We start from the raw sequence: 25696 nt of genomic DNA, 5'->3' as shown, positions 1-25696 counted from the left end.
CTCTTTGACACTTTAGTTTCTGGATTAGAAAGAGGAAAATGGAATGATGAAATGGAAAGTTTCCCTCTGCCTCCTTCTCTTAGATGAAAGCAATTGCTTCAAGCTCTATGGACAAATAGAGGTAGGTAGAAAGAAATATACTTACACAAATTGCAAGGACTGATCCCACAACCATGGTCATGTGCCACTTGAACTGTCTGATAAATAGGTCTGTGGAATCCTGGAGTTGTTTATTAGACATCTGATATGTGATCAAGACCTTAGATAGATAAAAGTATAAAATCAGAAGGAGTGTCATTACAAACATGATGAAACAAGAGTTTTCTACCGTCTTCCCTATAAAGAAGACCAATAATGACAATCATTGTGGATGAGAGGGTTTTTGTAGAAGTTCAGGTGTCCAGTAAAGAAGTTCCAGCACCCCTCTGGCAATTAAAATCTGGCAATTCTATTCATGTCCACAAAAAACTTATACGAGAATGTTCATAGCAGCTTTATTCATAATATTCCCAAATTGAAAAAGAAAACACAAGTATCTACCAGTGGAAGATTAGATAAGCAAGTTTTGGTATGTTCATACAATTGAGTAACAACTAGCAAGAAAAAGAAAACAACTACAGATAAATGCAACAGCATGAATGACTCTCAAAAATACCAGGTTGAGTGAAAAAAGTAAAACACAAAAGGTACATATTACATGATTCTTTTAGTAAGAAACTAAATTCTCTTTTTAAAGATTTATTTATTTATTTTAGGGAGATAGCACAAGCAGGGGAAAGGGCAGAAGGAGAGAGTATCTCCAGAAGCCTCTCCCTGAGCACAGCCAGATGCAAATACAGGACTTGATCCCAGGATCCTAAGATTATGACCTGAGCCAAAATCAAGAGGTGGACACTTAACTGACTGGACACCCAGGCACTCCTTAGTAAGAAACTCTGAAAGAAACAAACTATCTATGGTGATAGAAATCAGAATAGCAGTTGGCTCTGGTGGAGGGGGCTGACCAGAAAGGAGCATGAGAGAACCTTATGGGGTTATGGAAATGTCCTTTATTTTGAACTGGGTGATAGTTTTACATATTATATACATTTGTCCAAATTAGTTATACACAGATCTGTGCATTTGACTATATGCAAACTATAACTCAATAAAAGGAGAAAACCAGGGACTAGAGAGAATAAAAGAAAAACATGTATATGCATATAATTCATAACTAAATTTTACACAATATCAACATGGTGGAGATGGTACATAGGGTAAGATTAAAGGATGTGAGAATATACTAAAATATTTTATTGTTCAAGGGGGAATATACAGATAATGATATTTCTTTTTGATATATTATGAAATTGTTTTTAAATTTTATTTTGGATTGTTCACTCATAATGTTTAAGAATATAATTCATTTTTACATATTAACCTTGATTCTTGCAACCTTGCTGAACTTGTGTATTAGTTCTAATAGTTTTTGGTGTATTCCTTAGAATTTCATTTATACAAGGCCATGTCATCTGGAAAATAGAAAGTTTTACTCCTTCCTTTCAAATCTGCATGCTTTTTACTGTATTTTCTTACTTAGTTTCCCTTGCTACCTCCAGTACAATGTTAAAATCAGTAAGGGGTAAGTAAACACAAGAAATCAATGGAGGTAAGTAAACTTAAGTACAAGTAATGAATATAACACTAAAAATAGAATGTAAAAATATTTAAACCATCAGGAAGAAATTTGATTCATCCACTGGAAAGTAGAGAAGGAGAAAAAAAAGATAGTACAATAAATGGGAAATTTGAAATAAATTAGAAGAAACAAGTCTTAATTTATACAGTCATTGCAATAAATGCAAATAGGTTAAACTCACCAATTAAAAGACAGTGGAGTATAATCAAGAACATATGCTTTGAGAGGACATCTCACCCCCAGAAAACAAAAAAGAAGGGTCTGGGCTTACCACATCCAGTGTCTCCTCCCAAACTCACTAGTCAGATTCAATCTCTCTACCTCAGAAAAGAAATGAATAAAGAGTTTAAGAACTAACAGAAACATTACGCTAATGGCTGGTCCTGGTAGGTGGAAACACCTGAAGTGAGGAATAAGTTTTCTCTCCATCATCATAACCTCTACAATATACAAAGAACTCTTATAAATTGATTAGAAAAAGATAAAAATCTCATAGACAAAGGGAGAAAAGTCATAAATAGTCAATTTGCTAAGCAGTTAGCCACAGGAATAGATGCTCAAATTCACTTGAAGCCAGAAAACTATAAATTGAAACAACAATGAGAAGTAATTCCCTATTTCTGCCTGGAATGTGGAGGAAATGAAAGGAGAAAAAGAAATTATGCTTGTAAAACTTTGAAATGTTAAAGCCTTTTTGGAAGGCAGTATCTATTAATATTTAAAGTGCGTATAATCTTTGAACCAGCAATTCTGGTTCTTAGAAAGCTATGCTAGAGAAATAAAAGAACCTATTTGAAAGGAACAGAATATTTATTGAAGCATTGCTCACAGTGGTCCAGAGTGGAAACGAAACATATGTATATCAATAGGGGGATTCTATTGATTTTACCATGTTATGAAATGAAACTTGATATGGAATAGAATTATAGTAGGTAACTTGGAAGTGTGGACATAAGGTATTACTAAATGAGAAAAGCAAGGTCGGGCGCTTGGGTGGTGCAGTCAGCTGAGTCTGACTCTTGGTTTCAGCTTGGGTTGTGCTCTCATGGTCATGGAGCATACCCCTTGTAGGGCTCCAAACTCAGCACAGAGTCTGCTTGAGATTCTTTCTCTGTCTTTCCCTTTGCCCCTCTAGCTTGTGCGTTCTCTTTCTTTCTCTGAAATAAATAAATCTTAAAAAAGAAAAGAAAAGCAAGATGATGGAAAAAAGTATGGACTAAAGTATATCACATTTCATGTGTGGGAAATATCAGAAAGGGAGACAGAACGTAAAGACTGCTAACTCTGGGAAACGAACTAGGGGTGGTAGAAGGGGAGGAGGGCGGGGGGTGGGAGTGAATGGGTGACGGGCACTGGGGGTTATTCTGTATGTTAGTAAATTGAACACCAATAAAAAATAAATTAAAAAAAATAAAGTATATCACATTTCAAAACCAAGAAAAAGCCTATCTATGTATAAAGTGTATGCATATTGGATAAGCATAGATACATAAACATACATATATATCTATATGATAGTAATTGGGTATGGAGAATATAGAAGGGTACACAGCGGACAGTAACACTGATCACATGTAGGGCAGAAACGGAGATAGGGTGTTCACTTAGAAAGAAGAGATAGGGAGAAAGAAGATTTATGATTTAAAAGACACACACACACACACACACACACAGTATGTGCAATACGATATCATTCATGTAAAACTATACACATATAAGCCTGAATGCATAAGGGGGTTCTTGAAAGGATGGTCCCCAAACTGCTAGTTATCTCAAAGTAATGAGATTTCAGGTATCTTTTATTTTTCTCTTTATATTTTCATGTGTTATTCAAGTTCAAATAAAAAGCATATGTTATTTATATGACCACATTTTTTTTTTGAGAGAGAGACAGAGCATTGGGGGAGGGACAGAGGATGAGAGAGAGAAAGAATCTCAAGCAGGCTCCAGACCCAGCATGGAGTCCAATGTGAGGCTCAATCTTACCACCCTGGGATCATGACCTGAGCTGAAATCAAGAGTTGGATGGACTGAGCCACCCAGGTGCCCCTATAACAATCACATTTTAATTATGGAAATTAGAAGTGTACTTTTTTGGAGGAATTCCCTTCTTTCTCCATTGAGACTAAATCCCAAGAAAGGACAGGATTAAGTGGGGCAAAGACAGGCATATCCCAAGGTACTGCCTTGGTAACTGGTGACATGTTTAAGTAGGAGAGGACCAAGGACTTGAGGCAAGAGCTTAAGAAGGACCTGGTAGCCCAGGAGCAAAGCCCAAGGGAGGGTCCAGAGGACTACTTATATGGGGCAATGGGATTGGGGGTCCTTCAAGCTGTCTGGAGCCAGAGACAGATGACTCCACTGGAAACCTGGCCTAGAGCTGGAGAACCAGGCCTTTCACTGTCCAACATGAATCCTGAGAATGACAAAGAGCTAATTCCACTAGGCATGGTGGCAACCTGGCTGTTGGGTAGGATGGGGCACCATCAAGCTGAGGATAAATTGAGACTCCTCTTGACCTTCTGCATTAGTTTCTTTTTTATTTTTATTTACTTATTTATTTTAACACAGAGCTTGAACTCACCACCCTGAGATCAAGACCTGAGCTGAAATCAAGAGGTGGATGCTTAACTGACTGAGCCACTTAGGAGCCCCAATGTTCTGCATTAATTTCTTCCTGTTCTCTAATCCAGAATAACAAAGAGTTCTGGGCCAAAGCAATAAAACCAGTGAGTGGTGTTACCAATGCCAGTATAATTTTCCATATTATTGTCTCCAATAATGCCCATGTGGAGACCAAGTGAATATATAATATGCAAGTGCAATTAAAATTATGAGGCCCCAGAGGTGCCTGGGTAGCTCAGTCAGTTGAGTATCTGACTCTTGATTTTGGCTTAGGTCATGATCTCAGGATCATGAGGTTGAGCCCCATGTCGGGCTCCACACTGAGCATGGAGCTGCTTAGGATTCTTTCTCTCCCTCTCCTCCTGCCCTTCCCCTCCACATGTACTCTCTCTCTCTCTAGAAAAGAAATATGAGGCCCCATAAAAATGTGAAGCAATAACAACAGCAGTAACAGTAATAGCAGTAACATAGGACAACTGAGCAGATTTTTAGCTTCTGCCCAAATGAGAATGGGAGGCAGGGGGAAGTGTATGAAAGATATTCAGTCCCCCCAGTGGTTATTAGCAAACTCAAGATACATTCCCATTCCATTTCTTTTCTTGAAATGTGAGGACTGGGCCCCCAATTCTATGTACCTACTCACTTCCTTCACCTCCATCAAGCACCTAGAAACTCCAGCCCTGCTTCCTTCTTTCTTACCTATCTATAACGTTGGACAGACTTCCTTGAAAATCTAAGAGCTCTAGCACAGCTCTAATAAATGCAGTCATCCTACACTGTCAGGCATCTGCTTCCAGATTATTATCACATCACATTTATTCAACATCTTACCAAATCTAAGGCTAATACTAATAAGAGAATTTCACTTGGGACAGAGCCAGCTTTATAAAGCAACTGCTGCCTACTCTTTTATTCCTCCTTCTTCAGCTCCTCCTTTAGGAGGGAGCTTATGTCCTCCTTTGCACTTTCTTCTTGGGGCTCTTGGAAGACCTAGAAATCCAGACCATCCTCCCTTAGAAATTCCAGACATCCTACCACTCAATTGCTCCTTTTCACTCCTGGGACTAGGTTGCAGGCTCCGTGCTCTCCCCAACAGAGCTCTGGGACCTAGGCAGACACATTCAGTTAGAGCAGACCAAGAAGAGGAATCTACCTAATTATAAATGCTGCCCAGGGCAGAGTCAAGTTGATGTCATGACTCAAACCCCAAAGGGATGCCAGCAAAGCCATGTCAGAGAAGCTTGTTCAGCTAATCAATGAACAACTCACTATTGTACATAGACTTGAACATACTTTTGAAATTTGGGTAGCAATCAGCAGGCATGGTTCCTCAGCCAGCACTGCATTCAGGACCATCTAGATGATTGCCATGCACCAGGCAATAGTCAATAGGATCAGAAAGGGAAATAAGGGGATCCCTGGGTGGCGCAGCGGTTTGGCGCCTGCCTTTGGCCCAGGGCGCGATCCTGGAGACCCGGGATCGAATCCCACATCGGGCTCCCTGCATGGAGCCTGCTTCTCCCTCTGCCTATGTCTCTGCCTCTCTCTCTCTCTCTGTGTGACTATCATGAATAAATAAATAAAATCTTTAAAAAAAAAAAAAAGAAAGGGAAATAAGAACCATGGTAGTCCCCTGCCACCATCCAATGCCACCTCCCTTTCCCCTTTCACCCAGTTCATAAATAAGAATGAGCTTGCAGGGAAACCACGAGGTACACTACAGAACAACAGGGTCAGCTATGGGCTTATTGGTGTAGCACCATACTCCAAGATACCTTAGCCATCATCCTTGGCTCTGCAAAGTTGGATGCTGGCTATTGGCTTTCAGGGGGTAGACACCTGGTATCCTATCCTTAGAGCTATTCCAATCTTGTAACAATAAAAAATCCATCTCACCCCACTCCCAACCATAAACTGCTCCTAGTACTCCACAGGGTTGCTAGTGCTAATTGCCAACTCTGGGGTCTCTTTCTCCATGAGCTTTCTCAAGTTCCCAGTAGTATTTGAAACTGTTGACTACTTTCTTCACCCTGAAGCCTTACCCGAGTCTCCTGTCTTCTTGACAACTTGGGCACTGCCTCATACCCTCTTCTGTGGGTATTATCCAGGATTCTATCTGTAGGTATCACTTTCTCAAAACCAGGCACCGTATCTTGTGCTCTGCTTTGTATTCTACACAACATTAAGGACAGTAATTTGCCTAGATCGTGATTTTAATCCATGCCACTTGCTTGACAAGTAGATCAAATGCCCTATTCCCTCAACCTGAGTCTGCCCATGTGTTTACTTCCTCTGCTCACATTTCCTTTCTGAAGCGTAAGCCTGCTTACCTCATCTCAGGATCTCTTAACTTGTCTTGCTCTTTCTTTCCTTCCTCTACAAAGTCTTGTTTCTTCTCTTCACAGCAACTCACAGGGTAACATCCTGCCAATGCTTCAAATTCTGCCAAAGTATGGCATCCCTAAACAGGTGGATAATGCAGCCAGTCAGGCAGCCAGAATTAAGTCAAATGTGGAGAGAGGGCAGTGGTAGTAGAAAAGACAGCCACATTTCTTAGCAGAATAATCTTAGAGGCTGATAACACAACAGTAAAGAAAAAAATGCAGGAATAAGTCTGCAGGCAAGAGGAGCTTAACCACTGTAGAACACTATGGTCCAAACCCCCAAAGAATAATGACTTCCTCTTCCCACTCACCAGAAAACCTTTCCCACTGACATCTGAGAACAAAGTAACATACTGGGGAGAGGGCCATGTATGTCTCCTTCCTAAAGACAAACTAGATTTGAATCCCATACCTAAGTAGATGTGGGAAATGTGCAGGGGATGATGTCCTTGCTTGAAGACTGAGCGCTTTTTTTCCTGAGTCTGAATTTTTGGTGTCTTCTATGTAGTGCTCAAGCCCTGAGAGGAGAAAAGGGACTCAAGCTGGGGAGTGGGAGAAGGGTTCCCAATGCCGTGGCTGTAGGAAATGTATGAGAGATTGAGGGGAAAGAGAAACTTTGAAATCCAGAGTTTATGTAGGAAAATATTATTTTGATTCTTTTAAGATTTTATTTATTTATGATAGACATAGAGAGAGAGAGGCAGAGACACAGGCAGAGGGAGAAGCAGGCTCCATGCCAGGAGCCCAATGCGAGACTCGATCCCGGGACTCCAGGATCGTGCTCTGGGCCAAAGGCAGGCGCTAAACCGCTGAGCGACCCAGGGATCCCCTATTATTTTGTTTCTATTTCCAAAATATATAATACAAATTATTTGATCAGACAAAATATGAAAGATTGATTTACAGAAAGGAAAACTCAGAAAGCAGAGAGAAAAGTATTCTGGTCAGGGTCTGGTAAGGAGACAGAAATCCTGCCCGATCAAACAGAGAATTTAACATAAAGAATCATTAACTGGGTATAAGGAGTTGTGCAGAGGTAACTGAAAATGCATAATGAGAACCGTACGCTGTTGTGTGGGTTCCAATTGCAGGAAGCAGCTATCACACTTGGGACTTAGGGAAGTGAAGTTGCCAGAATGATGAAAACTTAGAAACGTAGGAATCCATGGAGATAACACTCAGACCTCTGCAGAAGGGCACTGCTCAACTTGTTCTGAAAGTGTTGGAAAAAAACACAAATTAAATCAACTTCTGCTCCTGGAAGGATCAGGTGCTGTCAGTGTGAGGACAGTAGCTGATGCTCATTGGAACAGGACACAAACAGCGATCCCACAAGAAGAAGACAGGAATAGTACATCCCATCTTTTCCCTAGAGCTTTGCCCTCTCCCTCTGGCATCCTCTATTGGAAGGTCCTAAGAGGAAACCAATAGGTAAAGCAGAGATGTTTATGGAGTCCCAGTCCCAGGCTCACAAAGTAGAGCATAGAAGGGTAAGCTTGGACCTGAGAGACAATTGTGCATCGAATTGCAGAGGTAGACAAACTAGTAATTGAACTTGTTGCTTAGAAGTTTCTCCATGTGAGCAATCAACTTAGCTTTAGGTTTTCTAGCAGCAAGGTCAACATCAAGGAATATAAAATGTTTTCTTTCCCAGCAAAGTTAAGCGTTCTGAACAAAAGATTCAGACAGCCATGTTTCAGTTCCAAAAAGGAAAGTAAAGTTTACTTTTATCATAGAAATGTAATAGAAACAGAAGAGGAAAGGAATACATTTAAGTGAAGGTAATAGTAGGCACTAAATGAGAATAAGGCAAAGTGACATCAAATTGGGTACTTACAACATTCAACCTTATCAGCTGGGGAAGCCCCATGGAAACAGCCAGATTGCAGTTCCAACTGAGAGGCCTGGGTGGAGTGTCCTCTCCTCAAGTGAGACTTCCAATTGACCATCCCCATAAGGGCCATATTTATACGGCACATAATGGGGTTTGAAATTAAACATTTGCTCACCTATTGTGCAGTTAGGAGTTAGCTGCATTTCTATGTTATAATTTTTCTAGATTTTCAAGAATCTTGGGCTATATGTGTCTTCTTTCCCTCCTAGATTCCATTCTGGGAGGCCAGCCCAGCCTGGAGCAGCAGGGGATGTGAGACAATATATGTAGCTCTTAGTCATAGGACAAGGACAGAAGGGCCAGCTCTGACCCGGAGGCCAGATAATATATTTCAAACAAATAGGCTCCCAAGGTTATTCACATAGTGTAAGTCTCACAAAAAGTATTTTTTTAGCCTGCCTGTGTACATGCAGGTCCAGGTGATTAGTCATGCGGGACAAATCACAAAACATCTATCCATATAGAACAGTAAGATACAGCTTTGGAGAAAAATGCTCTATTAACTAAACTGTAGAAGGCATGGGGAGGGAGGGGGGTTGTCTGGGGGAACTTAAGATAACAAGGTCTCTAAGAGAATGGAGTTGGGCTCAGTTGGGTCATAGTTGACTAAGGGATCGGAGCTGTCTCAGGGGTTTGCAAGGTGAGGGTCCAGCATGCTGGTTTCTTTCTGGGCCAGGGGTTTCCATCATGGGCTATGGTCACTTTCAGCTAGCTCTTTCCTGAGTTTTTAGCAAGGCTGAGCACAATTACAAAATAAGTGCTCATCTAAAACCATATCCAGGAAGTGTCAAGCATCTACTTTTACCCAGGATAATTCAAGATACTTCAAGGCAAGGGCTCAAGAGCTTAGTCCAGGAAACCACTTTGGGCATGGTATAAAATCCTCAGAGATCTTTTTCTTGCTTAATTCTGCTATCACACCTCTTCCCTCACCTTGTCCCCATCTCCAAAATATTGCCATGTGATTTATGTCATCCCTGGATAGCTCTGTTTCCCAGCCTGTAATGCTCTTCCATCTAGAATGTCCTAGAATGCTCTGTGCCTGGCTAATTCACAATCCTCTTTTAGAACTCAGCTCAAGTATCTTCCTTTGTGGAATTCTTCCCCAGCTCCAAAGGCACTCTCATAGCTCACCTCTGCTGTAACATTTACCATATGAAACTGTAATTGCCAGTTACCAGGGGCAGCATAATGATTTAGTTTGATTAATTGGAATTCTTACTTTCCAGAGGCGGAAGTTAATTTTGGCTGAGTAAAGAATAAGGGATATTAATAGGAGGATTCTGGGAACCCCAAATACTGCTGGAAGACTGGGAAAGCAAGCTTGAATACTAAGCTTCTAGGAACTATACCCTTACAACCATGCTCTGAACATGCCTGTTAAGGCACCCACCATCACTCTGCTGCCTGACTGAACAGTAGGAGAAATTCCTGCTGTTTACACCAAGAATGCCATTTTTTTGTGTCATAAATCCTGATCTTGCAACCACCACCACTATTGAAAGCCATGTACCTCTGATACCACACTTACCAGCAAATGGATTCTGTGTGGACCTTGTTTTTCACATCACTCATGTCTGAATTGAAGGATGTCATATAATGGAAGCCATGAGAAAAAAGTGGCCCATAACGTAGAAAAATATCAAAAAGTAAGGATCGAAATTTTTCATTGGATATACCTTCAAAAGCACTTTTAGTTACCTTAACGGGAGCAGTTTTAATTAACTGAAGGGGAAGTGGATTGAGATGTGAAAGGGAGGAAATGAAGTTGGGGAGACACCTCTTTCAATAACAATAACACTGCAGCTTGGGGTTCTCACTGGCCAAATCTGGAGTAATTCGAGAATCAAGTCAAAGGAAGTATATCCTTGTAACACATCTGTAGAAAATTCTTTGAAATCTGAAATAAATGTAGGTTTCTCCAGAAATCATATGTATTTTCTTCTGTCAGATATCTGGATGTGACACGAATCTAGAACCACTTAAATTAACTTTGCTCTAGAAATTTTTTTGTGCCATGCAAGTAGTGTCAATTTTATTTATTTTTTTTTATTTTTTATTTTTTTTTTAAGTAGTGTCAATTTTAGCTAAAAATCAGTATGAGTGCTGGCTTATGGTTATACAGTTTTAGGGGGTACTCTCCCCTGTACTTCTACTTATCAAATTTTCCCAAAGTAGTTTTCTTTGTGCTCCTTAGATCTGAAGTTATAGCTCTCTATATATTACCCTGAGCCTAAGGGTAGAATCTTTGAAACCCCAGTTTGTCTAGGGCTCTCCTCTTAGACCGGCCACTTTGGATAAAACCCTTGGATCTTGTCTTTCCTTTGCAAGACTACAAAACAGATGCTAAAGAATTAGAATTATTACCAATATTAGAAATATCACCAACACATAAGACAAAGTTACATAAAATTAAATACATACACATGAAAATGAGTATAGTAAAAATAAGGAAATCTGACTAAGATTGGTGGATAGTATCAATGTTAATAGCCCAGTTGTGATATTGCACTATCCATCCCAAATAGTCTAAGTGAGAAAAAAGGCACTGAATAGTCTATGCAATATGTTACCTTTTGCCAACGGTGTACTGCGAGATTTGGTCCAACTATCCTTATGAAGACAACTGAAAAAAGTAATTAAAAGAAAGTTTTGGGCCATCTAGGTGGCTCAGTTGGTTAAGCATCTGCCTTTGGCTCAGGTCCTGATCTCAGCGTCCTGGGATCAAGCCCCAGGTCAGGCTCCCTGCTCAGAGGGGAGTCTGTTTCTCCCTCTCCCTCTGCGCCCACTCCCCTGCCCCTGCTCATGAATACTCTCTCTCTCTCTCAAATAAATAAATAAAATCTTTAAGAAAAAAAGTTTAAAATAATTATCAGGAGAGAAAAAGGAGAGGATTAGAACTCAAAGAGATGGGTTAAGACTGATTCAAATTAAAACCACATAAGTCACTACTACACATGCACAAATTTTTCCGAATATTTAAAAATGACAAAATCTTTAAAAATGATAATAACAAATGCTGGCAAGAATGTGGAACAACAAGAGCTGTTTGTGAAAGAATAAAGAGGCAAAACCACTTTTAAAAAATTGGCAGAATCCAATTAAGTAAAAAAATACATCTACTCTCTGATCAGCAAAACCACCACCAGGGGACACCCTACAGAAACACCTATTCATGTAGGTTGTGAAGTTATAGGCACAAGAATATAGCAATTTTTCATAATAGCCTATCAACATTTGAATGTAAAAATACAGTGTGATATAATCATACAATGAAACATCATATAACAGTGGAAATGACATGAAGAATATGGATGAATCTTAAATACTTTATTGAGCAGGGACACCTGAGTGGCTCAGCGGTTGAGTGTCTGCCTTTGGCTCAGGGCATAATCCTGGGGTCTGGGATCGAGTTCCGCATGGGGCTCCTTATGGGGAGCCTGCTTTTCCCTCTGACTATGTCTCTGCCTCTTTCTCTCTGTCTCTCTGTCTCTCGTGAATAAGTAAAATCTTTAAAAAAGTACTTTATTGAGCATAAGAAGCCAGACAAAACAGAATTCATAGTGTATGCTTTCATTCACATGAGGTTGAAAATCAGGCAAAATCAACATGCATTGTTTGAGAATGCTTAATAAGTTGGGAAAACCATAAAGAAAGACAAGGGCAAAAATATTATAAAAGTTAGAATAATGAGTCTATCTAGAATAATAGGAGAGAGGGAGGGGTATAACTCTGGAGAGACATGGTATCAGGGGCTTCTGGAGTGAGGGTCTTGTTCTCTTTCTTATTTTGGATGGGAATTATATGAGTGATCATTTTATAACAATTTGTTAAACTGTTTATGCATTTTCTGTTTTGCTATATTTTCTAATAAAATTTTAAGTAAAATTACGTGCACCCATTTTTATATACGTGCATGCATACATATACATTTAAATCCTTATATTTGTAAAAAGACGCATCTGATGCATAAATAAAATAGTTGCCTATAGATGGAAAGGGAATGGAATTTGAGGGGCTAGTATGGAAACAAGACTTCTCTTTGCATAATTTTCTGTACAGTTTTGCCTTTTGAATCATGGTATATGCAATACCTGTTAAAAATTTAAATCTAAAAAGTGCAGTCCCTGAAATTGGGAACATAATGAACAACTCAAAATATTTATCAAACTGCTAACAACCATAAGGAGAAAGAATTTATTTCAAGTGACTTATAACACAGTTCTTTGCGCTTGGTTAGGGGGATGCATTCTAAAGACAAAAAAAAGTTTACAAAGGAATATTACAGTTGGTTCAAATCATACAAAGTTCACACTTTGTGACTGGTGGCTATGTCTCTTACATCTTTTTCAATCTATCAGCCCCTCCTCTACCACTTACTCCCCTCCTCCATTTGCAATTATTTGTTGAAGAAACCAGATTGTTTTTTCTGTAGAGTTTCCTATGGTCTGGTTTTTCACATCAATACTGTTTAACATTTTCTTTCATCTTCTGTATTTCCTATAAATTACTAGTTAGATCTAGAGGCATAGATCTCTAGAGGCATGATCAAATTCAGATTCCATTTTTTGGGGGGAAAGCTTCAAAAGTAATGACTGTGTGCTTCCATTAGGAATCATATTGTCTGGATATCTCTACTTTTTGTGATATGAGCAGATGTTGATGATTATTGACTAATTCTATCAATTCACAAGGGGTTACAAAATGATATTAGTGTTATCATTCCTTCTTTATTTATTAGCTGGAATATTTTATAGAGAGAAATTTCCCCTTGCCAACCATTTGGTTATATAGAAAAGACAGGATAAATAAAAACTTCCTTCTTCTCCTTTACTTATGAGGGTTTTATTATTATTATTATTCACGGAAGACACATAGAGAGAGGCAGAGACAGAGGCAGAGGGAGAAGCAGGCTCCCTACAGGGAGCTCAATGTGGGATCCGATCCTAGGACCCTGGGATCATGGCCTGAGCGGCAGGCAGACACCCAACTGCTGAGCTACCCAGGCATGCCCTACTTATCAGTTTTTAAAATAATGAATTGGTTGCCTAAAATTATCCAAAATGTTATCATTATAAATTTGTGGATTTAAACATGTCTGTTGTGTTTCAATCCAGTGTAGCAGTTTTTGTCCTTGTTGATAATCAAATGTCTTTTTTTTTTTTTGGTCCAGTGGAAGCTCTTCAGGTTGGCTTCTAAGTCCTTTTGATAGAACCCTGCTCATCTATAAACAGATCTTTAACTGCATTCAGTGGTTTTATTGTTATTTTTAATAGTAGTGTTGTTACTTTGAAATTAATTTCTAAAATATTATAGAATACAGTAAGTAAGTGCGGATTTTTAAAAAGTTTTTAATTCCAGTTAGTTAACATATGGTGTTATATTAGTTTCGAGTGTACAATATAGTGATCCAACAATCCCATACACCATCTGGTGCTCATCACAGCAAGTGCACTCCTTAATCCCCATCACCTATTTCACCCATCCCACCACCCCCTTCCCTTCTAGTAACCATCAATTTGTTCTCTATAATTAAGAGTCTGATTTTTCTGTTTGTCTCTCTCTTTTTTCCCTTTGCCTAGTTTTGTTCCTTAAATTGTACATATGAGTGAAATCATTATATTTGCCTTTCTAACTTATTTTGCTTAGATTTATACTCTCTAGCTCCATCCATTGTTGTTCCAAATAGCAAGATTTCATTCTTTTAATGGCTGAATAATATTCCATTGTGTGTGTCTTTATCCATTCACCTATTGATGGACACAGGCTGCTTCTATATCTTAGCTATTGAAAATAATGCTGCTATAAACATGAGAGTGAATGTATTGGTTTGAATTAGTGTTTTTCTATTCTTTGGATAAATAGTAGTGTAATTGCTGGATTGTAGGGCAGTTCTACTTTTAACTTTTTGAAGACCCTCCATACTGTTTTCCACAGAGGCTGCACCAGTTGCATTCCCACCAACAATGCATGAAAGTAATTGTGTTTGTATTGTTAGGTTTTCAGTGTAAGAGAAATGAGATACAAATATAAACTCAAGGGCAGCTTAAGTGGCTCAGTGGTTTAGCGCCGCCTTTGGCCCAGGGTGTGATCCTGGATACCCAGGATCAAGTCCCACATCGGGCACCATGCATGGAGCCTGCTTCTCCCTCTGCCTGTGTCTCTGCCTCTCTCTCTGTGTGTCTCTCATGAGTAAATAAAATCTTAAAATATATATATATAAAACAAATATAAACTCTAATATACTCAAAAATAAACCACTAATTCTAAAATAAATTTGAAATATCAATATGAATTCATGATTTTTAGTCTATCTGTGTATCCATCATCCATCTGCATTTTCTTCTGTTAAATGACCTAGAAACACTGGTACCCCAATAATCATGAGCACTCACAATGACCAAATATTCATGTTTAATATCATTAAAATATCATATTTAATATCATATTTAAAATATCATATTTAATATCATTAAATATTAAGAATATTTAATATCATTCTATTCATTTCGAACTCCTTGAATTCTTGGAGAATCAATAAATAAATTCTAGCCTGGAGCAAAATAAGACAAAGTGAGCCTCGGATATCTTGTGCCAGAAATCAAGGAAGTTTCTAGTGTTAGAGTTATATCAGAAAGGACATAGGAGTCAATTTGGCCAAGACTGTGAAAATTTGAATATTAGAGAAAAGAATGAGAGGGAACAATTAGAGAAAATGATAATTTTATAAAAGATTGGCTCAATCACGCCAGATGTATTCACAGTGACACTAAAAAAAGATGGTAATTAGATATTATGTTAAACCGGCTCTTTTCTTTGCAAATTGGTCATTAAAGGGGAAGAGTTGAACCTTCCCTTGCCTTTCCAGGAGAAGCTATCTTTCAAGCTAACCTATTAGCTCTAGTTAATGAAAGGAAGCATTATTTTTATAAAAGAAGGCCAGCCAATAACTGTAGAAAGAACAATGGAGGTAGAAAATCACTCTTTTGTGGGGTGGCTGGGTGGCTCAGTTGGTTAGGTGTCTGACTCTTGATTTGGGCTCAGGTCATGATCCCAGGGTTGTGATCAAGCCCCTGTTTGGGCTCCATGTTGGGCAGTATGGAGCTTGCTTAAGAGTCTTTCTCTCCCTCTCCCCCTCCCAATGTCTAAAAAAAATTTTAAAAGAAAGAAAATCATTCTTTCGTAACACTTACAGAAAGATTGATACAGGCAATCATTATCAGCTGTGTTAAATCATTAGGAGAATGGTTAATGAGGATTTCTGGAATTCATACAAGGCCAAAATGATACCACTAGTTTCCTTTCTGTTCCCAAGGGGAAAACATAACTACTGTGGAGGGATCAGGGAACCTATCCAGTGGTCACTCATGTTCATGGTCACTGATGTGTGTAGTCAAATACTTTACCTCCTCCAATGTGCTGCAAATAGAATTTATAACATCTGTTTGCAAATGCTTAAGTTAAATCAAGTCTTTAACTCTTAATTTATTTTTATAGGAATACAAGATATAGAGGACTAACTAAATGTCACCATCAGGAAGCAATCAGAAATATCCAGAAGGTGGGGATCCCTGGGTGGCTCAGCAGTTGAGCCTTTGGCTCAGGGTGTGATCCTAGAATCTCAGGATGGAGTCCCACGTCTGGCTCCCTGCATGGAGCCTGCTTCTCCCTCTGCCTGTGTCTCTGCCTCTCTCTCTCTTTCTCTCTCTCTGTCTCTGTCTCTCATGAATAAATAAATAAAATCTTAAATATATATATATATATATCCAGAAGGGGATATTTGACAGGACAATTGGCCCTGATTTTCCACTAAAAAGAATAAGGAAAAGGAAAGACTAGCTTGGATTTAAAGAAACCAAGGAATTGGGGTCCCTGGTTGGCTCAGTTGGTGGAACATGTGACTCTTGATCTTGGGTTGTGAGTTGAAGCCCTGTGTTGGGTATAGAGATTATGAATATATAAGCTTTAAAAAATAAAGAAACCAAGGGATAAACCACCAGGTCCTGGAATGGATCTTGATTTGGAAAAAACAATTGTATGGACTTTTGAATGACAATGGAAGAAATTTGATTATGAACTTCATATGAAACTTAAGGAATTATTACTCATTTTGTTCACTGTAATGATCTTATTTTGGTTATATATAAAAATATTCTGGGGATCCCTGGGTGGCGCAGCGGTTTGGCGCCTGCCTTTGGCCCAGAGCACGATCCTGGAGACCCAGGATCGAATCCCACATCAGGCTCCCGGTGCATGGAGCCTGCTTCTCTCTCTGCCTCCCTCTCTCTCTCTCTCTGTGACTATCATAAATAAATAAAAATTTTAAAAAATTGTTAAAAAATATTCTGTTTCTAAAATATTTATACTGAAATATTTGGGAGTGGAACATCATGATTCTGTAATTAACTCAAATACTCAAGCATATGAAAATAAAATAAAAAGGGATATGTTTAGGGATGCCTGGGTGGCTCAGTGGTTGAGCATCTGCCTTTGGCTCAGGGCATGATCCCAGCATCTGGGATCAAATCCCACATTGGGCAACCTGTGAGGAGCCTGCTTTTCCCTCTGCCTTTGTCTATGCTTCTCTCTGTGTGTCTCTCATGAATAAATAAATAAATCTTTTTAAAAAGGAGGGGGATAGGTTTACACCACAGGAATGCAATGGAAATAACAGTTGAGAGGGAAAGTGATCTAGGAGGAAGGGGAAATTGGTAGAGAGATGCCTTTGAATAGGCAAGAGGGGACAAGAACCAGAGCTGAAGTGGAAGGACCGATCACACATAAAAGCAGGGAGATTCCTTTACAAAAATAGGTGGGAAGATAGAGAATTCTAGAACAGATGCCATAAGGTAAGGAAATGTGATGGTGGAAGTGTGTGCGGTTTCACCTCCAGTTGCTTTTTTTTTGTCCAAGAGGATATGTTAGGTCATCCACTGAGGGTGAAGTTGAGGAAGGTTTCAGGGGAAAGCAGACTCAGAGGAAGCAGTCACCTAGAAGCAGCCCAGTGGAACTAGGGCAGCACCTGGAGGTCTTGTCTAAACAAAGACTGGCTCCTCCCCAGAGTTTCTGACTCAGCGGGTCTGTGGCTGGGCTTGAGAAGCTGCATTTCTAACAAGGCCCCAGGTAATGATGATGCAGCCCATCTGGGGACCACATTTTGAGAACCACTGTGATTATTGTGCTTCACTAGGAACCCCTTGAGGTGTATGGTCTAGTGTTTCAAGTGAGAACTGTCAGCATGATGGAACATTTTTCTTCAGGTGTACTCTGCTGTACAGGTGTATTGCAAAAGAGTCAGAGGGTTGACTGAACCAAAGCCAGAGATAATCACCAAAATAATCATATAGCTGGCTACTTCTTGTCATTCTGGATTCAGCTCAAATGAAACTGCTCAAGACACACCATCTCTGACATTTTAATCTAACCATCTTCCTCCTCCTTACCATCTTGCACTTTCACATTGTTTTTCTCTCACAGGACTTTACGCTCTCTAGAGCTGTCTGTGTATTTATTCTGTTTGTTGTTTCTGGGCCTTTCAGCTAGAGTTCATGCACAACAAAACAGGAATCTTGATTTCTTGTTTTGTTCACTGCTATGTTCCTAGAACCTAGAACAGTGCCTAGACATCAGAGGTTCTCAATATTTATTGATGAAAAATAAGAAAGGAAGGAAGGAAGGGAGAGAGAAACAAAAACAAATGACTACACAAGAAACTGAAACATAGTATGAGTTTTGAATATGAAGAGGAAAAAACTTACATAATTACAAAAATATAAACATAGTTCATTGGTATGTCTAAAATAAATGTAAATACATTGGGGAAATGGGGGTCTCATTAGTTGCTCACCACCCCATTTTCTTTTCCTGAAGACTTTGTTTCCTAAATTCTCTGAGTGGATTATGAAATTTGGGAAGCAAAGATGTATAACACTTCCATGCCTCATAAAACACCCCATATAATCCTCTATTCTCTCTTTCTCTCAGTCTATCAGTGGGCCAGATGCAGAGGATCTGGTAGTGACCCTAGGAGGCCCTGAGGAGCAGTGGGGACTCAGAATAAAAGGGACCTTGATTCTAGAGTCACAGCTTCAAGGACAGCAGTATGGAAGGCTGGTCTCAAACACTGGATTTCAAGTGACTTCAAAATAAACTTGTATCAAGCCATTGAAATTCTAGGGTTCTTTTTATTATGCAAAAAAGAGGAATGTCAACAATTGATTCATTAGGAATTATTAATGTATCAGAATTCAATGAGGAGAAAGAAACACATAGGATTTAATTTGAACAGGGAAGGTTAAAAAAAAATGAACAGGGAAGGTTAATGTAAAGAATTATTAATTAAAACAGTAAAGAGAATTCCAAAACAACACTATAGACTTGAGGGAGAGAACCTGAATTCTAGAATAATTCTTTAGCTTACTAATTTGCTCTAAAGTGGTATCCATTCTGCTATCCCATCTGCTGAGTGTTTTCAAAGAATATTTCCCTTTGCAAGATATCTACCTGGTTCTTAGTAGTATGTGAAGAATTCAAAGTAACATATACATGGATTAAGATAAATCGACTCAAGGAGGGATCTGAGCTTCCACTCCCACCTGGAAGCAACATGGCAGACAAGATGGCATGAAGAAATGCTAGTTGGCACTATGCTTCCCTGCCCCTGGTGTTAGTAGGGCAAAGTGTGGAGTTGAACTTCTACCTTTACCCAATGGAAATAAGACAGTGAGAGTTGGTGCTTCATTGTAACCAGGATGGCATTAGTAGGGCCCCTAAGACAGCTGAAAATACGTCCCACCTAGATCTGTATGCTATACCTAAACAAGGTGATTGCCTGCTAAAAAGAACAAAGGTGGTATGTGACCCAGGATCTCATAACACAAAGCTCAGAATTTCCTGTAAACGATAGAAAATCATTCATCATACCAACAGCCAGGACAATCACAACTTGAATGAGAAAACATCATCATCAGGTGCCAACTATCAAGGGTACTCAGATGGTAGAATTATCTGATAATGATTTTTAAAGCAGCCATCATAAAAAATGCTTAAATGGGCCATTATGAACACTACATACCTATTAGTACAGCTACAATATAAAAGATTGACCTTCCCAGAGGTGCCTGGGTGGCTCAGTCAGTTAAGCATCCAACTCAATTTCAGCTCAGATCATGATCTCAGGGTGGTGAGATCAAGCCTCATGTCAGCTCCAAGCTGGGTGTGGGTCCTGATTAAGATTCTCTCTCTCCCAGCCAATAGGATCCAACAGTACATTAAGAAAATTATTCACCATGACCAAGTAGGATCTATCCCCGGGACACAAGGCTGGTTCAACACTCGTAAAACAATCAATGTGATTCATCATATCAGCAAGAAAAAAACCAAGAACCATATGATCCTCTTATTAGATGCAGAGAAAGCATTTGACGAAATACAGCATCTATTCCTGATCAAAACTCTTCAGAGTGTAGGGATAGAGGGAACATTCCTCGACATCTTAAAAGCCATCTACGAAAAGCCCACAGCAAATATCATTCTCAATGGGGAAACACTGGGAGCCTTTCCCCTAAGATCAGGAACAAGACAGGGATGTCCACTCTCACCACTGCTATTCAACATAGTACTGGAAGTCCTAGCCTCAGCAATCAGACAACAAAAAGACATTAAAGGCATTCAAATTGGCAAAGAAGAAGTCAAACTCTCCCTCTTCGCCGATGACATGATACTCACATAGAAAACCCAAAAGCCTCCACCCCAAGATTGCTAGAACTCATACAGCAATTTAGTAGCGTGGCAGGATACAAAATCAATGCCCAGAAATCAATGGCTTTTCTATACACTAACAATGAGACTGAAGAAAGAGAAATTAAGGAGTCAATCCCATTTACAATTGCACCCAAAAGCATAAGATACCTAGGAATAAACCTCACCAAAGAGATAAAGGATCTATACCCTAAAAACTATAGAACACTTCTGAAAGAAATTGAGGAAGACACAAAGAGATGGAAAAATATTCCATGCTCATGGACTGGCAGAATTAATATTGTGAAAATGTCAATGTTACCCAGGGCAATTTACACGTTTAATGCAATCCCTATCAAAATACCATGGACTTTCTTCAGAGAGTTACAACAAATTATTTTAAGATTTGTGTGGAATCAGAAAAGACCCCGAATAGCCAGGGGAATTTTACAAAAGAAAACCGTATCTGGGGGGCATCACAATGCCAGATTTCAGGTTGTACTACAAAGCTGTGGTCATCAAGACAGTGTGGTGCTGGCACAAAAACAGACACATAGATCAATGGAACAGAATAGAGAACCCAGAAGTGGACCCTGAACTTTATGGTCAACTAATATTCGATAAAGGAGGAAAGACTATCCATTGGAAGAAAGACAGTCTCTTCAATAAATGGTGCTGGGAAAATTGGACATCCACATGCAGAGGAATGAAACTAGACCACTCTCTTTCACCATACACAAAGATAAACTCAAAATGGATGAAAGATCTAAATGTGAGACAAGATTCCATCAAAATCCTAGAGGAGAACACAGACAACACCCTTTTTGAACTCGGCCACAGTAACTTCTTGCAAGATACATCCACGAAGGCAAAAGAAACAAAAGCAAAAATGAACTATTGGGACTTCATCAAGATAAGAAGCTTTTGCACAGCAAAGGATACAGTCAACAAAACTAAAAGACAACCTACAGAATGGGAGAAGATATTTGCAAATGACGTATCAGATAAAGGGCTAGTTTCCAAGATCTATAAAGAACTTATTAAAAAAAAAAGAACTTATTAAACTCAACACCAAAGAAACAATCCAATCATGAAATGGGCAAAAGACATGAAGAGAAATCTCACAGAGGAAGACATAGACATGGCCAACACGCACATGAGAAAATGCTCCGCATCACTTGCCATCAGGGAAATATAAATCAAAACCACAATGAGATACCACCTCACACCAGTGAGAATGGGGAAAATTAACAAGGCAGGAAACCACAAATGTTGGAGAGGATGCGGAGAAAAGGGAACCCTCTTACACTGTTGGTGGGAATGTGAGCTGGTGCAGCCTCTCTGGAAAACTGTGTGGAGGTTCCTCAAAGAGTTAAAAATAGATCTGTCCTATGACCCAGCAATTGCACTGCTGGGGATTTACCCCAAAGATTCAGATGCAATGAAACGCCGGGACACCTGCACCCCGATGTTTCTAGCAGCAATGTCCACAATAGCCAAACTGTGGAAGGAGCCTCGGTGTCCATCGAAAGATGAATGGATAAAGAAGATGTGGTTTATGTATACAATGGAATATTACTCAGCCATTAGAAACGACAAATACCCACCATTTGCTTCAACGTGGATGGAACTGGAGGGTATTATGCTGAGTGAAGTAAGTCAATCGGAGAAGGACAAACAGTGTATGTTCTCATTCATTTGGGGAATATACATAATAGTGAAAGGGAATATAAGGGAAGGGAGAAGAAATGTGTGGGAAATATCAGAAAGGGAGACAGAACATAAAGACTCCTAACTCTGGGAACCGAACTAGGGGTGGTGGAGGAGGGCGGGGGGTGGGGGTGAATGGGTGACGGGCACTGAGGGGGGCACTTGACGGGATGAGCACTGGGTGTTATTCTGTATGTTGGCAAATTGAACACCAATAAAAAATAAATTTATTATAAAAAATAAAAAAATAAAATATTAAAAAAATGATTCTCTCTCTCCCTCTACCCTGCCCCTTGCTCTTTCTTTCTCTAGAATGAATGAATGAATGAATGAATGACCCTTCCAAGTGTTGGCAAGGCTATGGAGCAACTAGAAGTCCTACCCAGTGATAGTGGGAATGTAAAACAGTGCAACTAGTTTGGAGAACATTTTGACAGTTTCTTAATAAGCTAAGCATATACCTACCATAAGATCTAGCCATTCCACTTTAAGGTATTTATTCAAGAGAAATGAAAACATATACCCATACAAAGACTTGCACACAAATATTCTAGAAGCTTTATTTGTAATATCTAAATTAGAAATAACCCAAATGTCCATCGACAGATGAATAGATAGTCAAATAATGGTATATCCATGCAATGGAATACTACACAGCAGTAAATAGTGAGTGAACCCTTGCCACATGCAGAAATGTGGATGAATGTCAAAATAATTATCTTGAGCAAAAGATGCCACACAGAAAAAAGAGTACATATTGTATGGTTACATTTGTGTAAAGTTCTAGCAAATTCAAACTAAGCTAAAAAGACAGAAAGAAAATGTGTGGTGTGCCTGGGGAGGAAGTGGGACTGAGGGAGTGGAAGGGATTAGGAAGGGCCAGGAGAAAACTTTCCTGAGTGGTGGGTATGTTAATTACCTTATTTGTGAAGACTGTTTTATAGGTGTACATATATGTTAAAACTTATGAAATTGTACACTTTAAATATGTATTTATGTTTTGTCCATTACACTTCAATAAACTGTTTAAAATAGAGGGGAAACTCCAATTAGCCTAGTGACTAAGGGTTACAGTATGGCAAATTTCTAAACTTTGCAGGAAGACAGGAATATATTTGTGCTTCCCATCTGAGATCGGAGATAATATGCTTAGACGGACAATCTTCAAAAACATGATAAGTAAGAGCTATGATTAACTTGTTGCTGACTTTACCACTGAGTTCACAGACAGTATGATCACTGAAAGTATGGCTAGCTTTTCTATTCTACCGTCCTCCTCCCACATATCTTTAAGATTTGTAATATCTTTGTACGAGGTACTGCCTTCTTGAGACATCGTTTTATTCTATATAACTGCTAGAGATGCTAAATGTTTTTCTTTTCTAAATGGGAGGTAACTCACGTCCTGTGATAGTTTTCTGTTTTCCATTAATCTCGACTATTTAGAAAAATGACACACATGGATGATTTGGGATTTGGATCAGTTTAACTTTAGAGGGACTGAGGAAGGTGCGTGCACTGAGCAGGACTCATTCAGGTTTTAGGTCCTAAGAGAACCACAGCTTGCTCCACCAGCTGCTGCTCAACAAGGGAAAGAAAGAAAGAGAAAGAAAAGAGAAGAAAAGAAATTGGGGAGGGATGTGGAACAAAAGTTTGAATCTTATGTTGCTTACATTAATTTTACTTAAGAGAGTAAATGGGGATTTTATTTATTAATTAAATGGGGGGACCTATTTGCATTATAAGAAATTGTATTATTTGAAAGCTTTTTAAAATGCTGTTATTTGAGCTCATTACATAAGATCTGGTTAGCAAAACTGGAAAGGCAGCTCAATGGTAATGATTACATTCTCCCAGCTCAGCTCAGACTCCTTTGCTCACTGGCCCTTGGAAAAGTCCCAGCATCCTGCCCCACCTTTCCACGGAAAACACGGGAGGTTTGTCTCTCAAAGCCCTCCTTGTTCACCTTTTCCCTCATAAGGCTCCAGGTGTCCTGCCTCTCCCCCTAGAGCCACTCACAGCATGCATGGTATCTTCCAGGCTCTCCCACCATTGCCAAAGTGTGGAGTCTGCCATTGTGTGGCTGTGGCCAGCCAGGCAGCCCCAGGATGCTGTCAATAGTAGAGGAGTGGCCTTAGCAGGACAGTGAGTGATATACATCCTAGGGGTAGAAGCCAGCAGGCTTTGGGCCTGGAATCCCAGGGCAGTATGGAGCTTATGGGGACAGAGCAGTAAGGAAAAGGAAAAACAGAACAGAGCTAATATTTATAACTTACAACATGCCAGGCACTCCTTTTTTGTGTGTGATTTATATGTATTATTTCTTTTACTCCTTTACAAAATCCGTGAAGTACTATTCTTATTTCCATTTATATAAAGGACACTGAGGCACTTTACCATATACAAAATTAATGCAAAACAGAATAAAGACTTAAATGTAAGACCTTAAATCATGAAAATACTAGAAGAAAACTTAGGGAAATAGCTTTTTAACATTGGCCTGGCAATTATTTTTTTTTGGCTATGACACCAAAAGCATAGGCAAAAACACAAATAGACATGTGTGGTTGCATCAGACTAAAAAGTTTCTGTAGAGCAAAAGAAACCATCAACAGAAACCCACAGAGTGGGAGAAAATATTTGCAAACCATATCTTTGATAGGGACTTAAGCTCCAAAATATATAAGAGACTTCAACAATTCAATAACAAAAAAACTAACCCAGTTAGAAAATGTGCTAAGGACTTGAGCAGACATTTCTCCAGAGAAGACATACAAATGACCAACAGGTATATGAAAAGATGCTCAACAAGACTCATCATCAGGAAAATGGAAATCAAAACCATAATATCACCTCACTTGTTAGGATGACTATTATAAAAAAAGAGAGAGGAAGGAAAGGAAAAGAAAGGAAAGGAAAGGAAAAAGGAAGGGAAAGGAAGGGAAAGGAAAGGAAAGGAAAGGAAAGGAAAGGAAAGGAAAGGAAAGGAAAGGAAAGGAAAGGAAAGGAAAGGAAAGGAAAGGAAAGGAAAGGAAAGGAAAGGAAAGGAAGCATTTCAGGGACATTGGAGCCCTTGCAACACAGTTGGTGAGAATGACAAATGGTGCAGCTGCTGTGGGATACTGTGTGGATGTTCCCCCCAAAATTAAAAATAGAACTACCATGAAATCTATCAATCCTACTCCTTAAAAAATAAAAAATAAATAAAAAAATAAAAGATTTGTTTGTTTATTTGAAGGGAGGAGGGACAGAAGGAGTGGGAGGAAGAGAATCCTCAAGCAGACTCCCTGATGAGCATGGAGCCCCACAGGGGGCTGAATCCCAGGACCCTGAGATTATGCCCCAAACTGAAATCAAAAGTCGCCACTTGGGGGATCCCTGGGTGGCTCAGTGGTTTGACGCTCCGGGATTGAGTCCCGGGATCGAGTCCCACATCGGGCTCCTTGCATGGAGCCTGCTTCTCCCTCTGCCTGTGTCTCTGCCTCTCTTTCTCTCTGTGTGTGCCTCTCATGAATAAATAAATAAAACCTTTTAAAAAAATAAAAAGAAGGAAATTCTGCAATATGAGACAGCGTGGATGAAACTTGAAGCTATTATGCTAGGGGAGAAGCCAGTCACAGAGACAAATATTGCATGATTCTACTTATAGAAGGTATCTAAAATAGT

The 25696-nt window shown here is 39.3% G+C and overlaps 1 protein-coding gene across 5 annotated transcripts in view; it reads right to left on the bottom strand.

The window, feature by feature from the left end:
• Positions 1–25696, bottom strand: part of LOC102156373 (NXPE family member 3-like) — a 64630-nt gene that overhangs the window by 17472 nt on the left and 21462 nt on the right. Inside the window, exons 2-5 of one of the 5 annotated variants that reach the window (XM_038539312.1) lie at positions 11155–11207; positions 7754–7900; positions 6634–6764; positions 146–259 (exon numbers count right to left, since the gene is read on the bottom strand). In XM_038539312.1, the coding sequence (XP_038395240.1) occupies positions 146–241 (96 nt within the window). In that variant the 5' untranslated portion in view covers positions 242–259; positions 6634–6764; positions 7754–7900; positions 11155–11207. Of the gene's footprint in view, positions 1–145; positions 260–6633; positions 6765–7099; positions 7206–7753; positions 7901–11154; positions 11208–25696 lie in introns of all 5 variants that reach the window. The other 4 variants (XM_038539313.1, XM_038539311.1, XM_038539314.1 and 1 more) reach the window with 4 other exon arrangements.

The sequence above is a fragment of the Canis lupus genome, chromosome 6 (assembly GCF_011100685.1).
Source record: "Canis lupus familiaris isolate Mischka breed German Shepherd chromosome 6, alternate assembly UU_Cfam_GSD_1.0, whole genome shotgun sequence".
NCBI lineage: Eukaryota > Metazoa > Chordata > Mammalia > Carnivora > Canidae > Canis > Canis lupus.
Note: the sequence above shows the minus strand (reverse complement) of the source record. Positions and strands in the feature narration are given on the sequence as shown.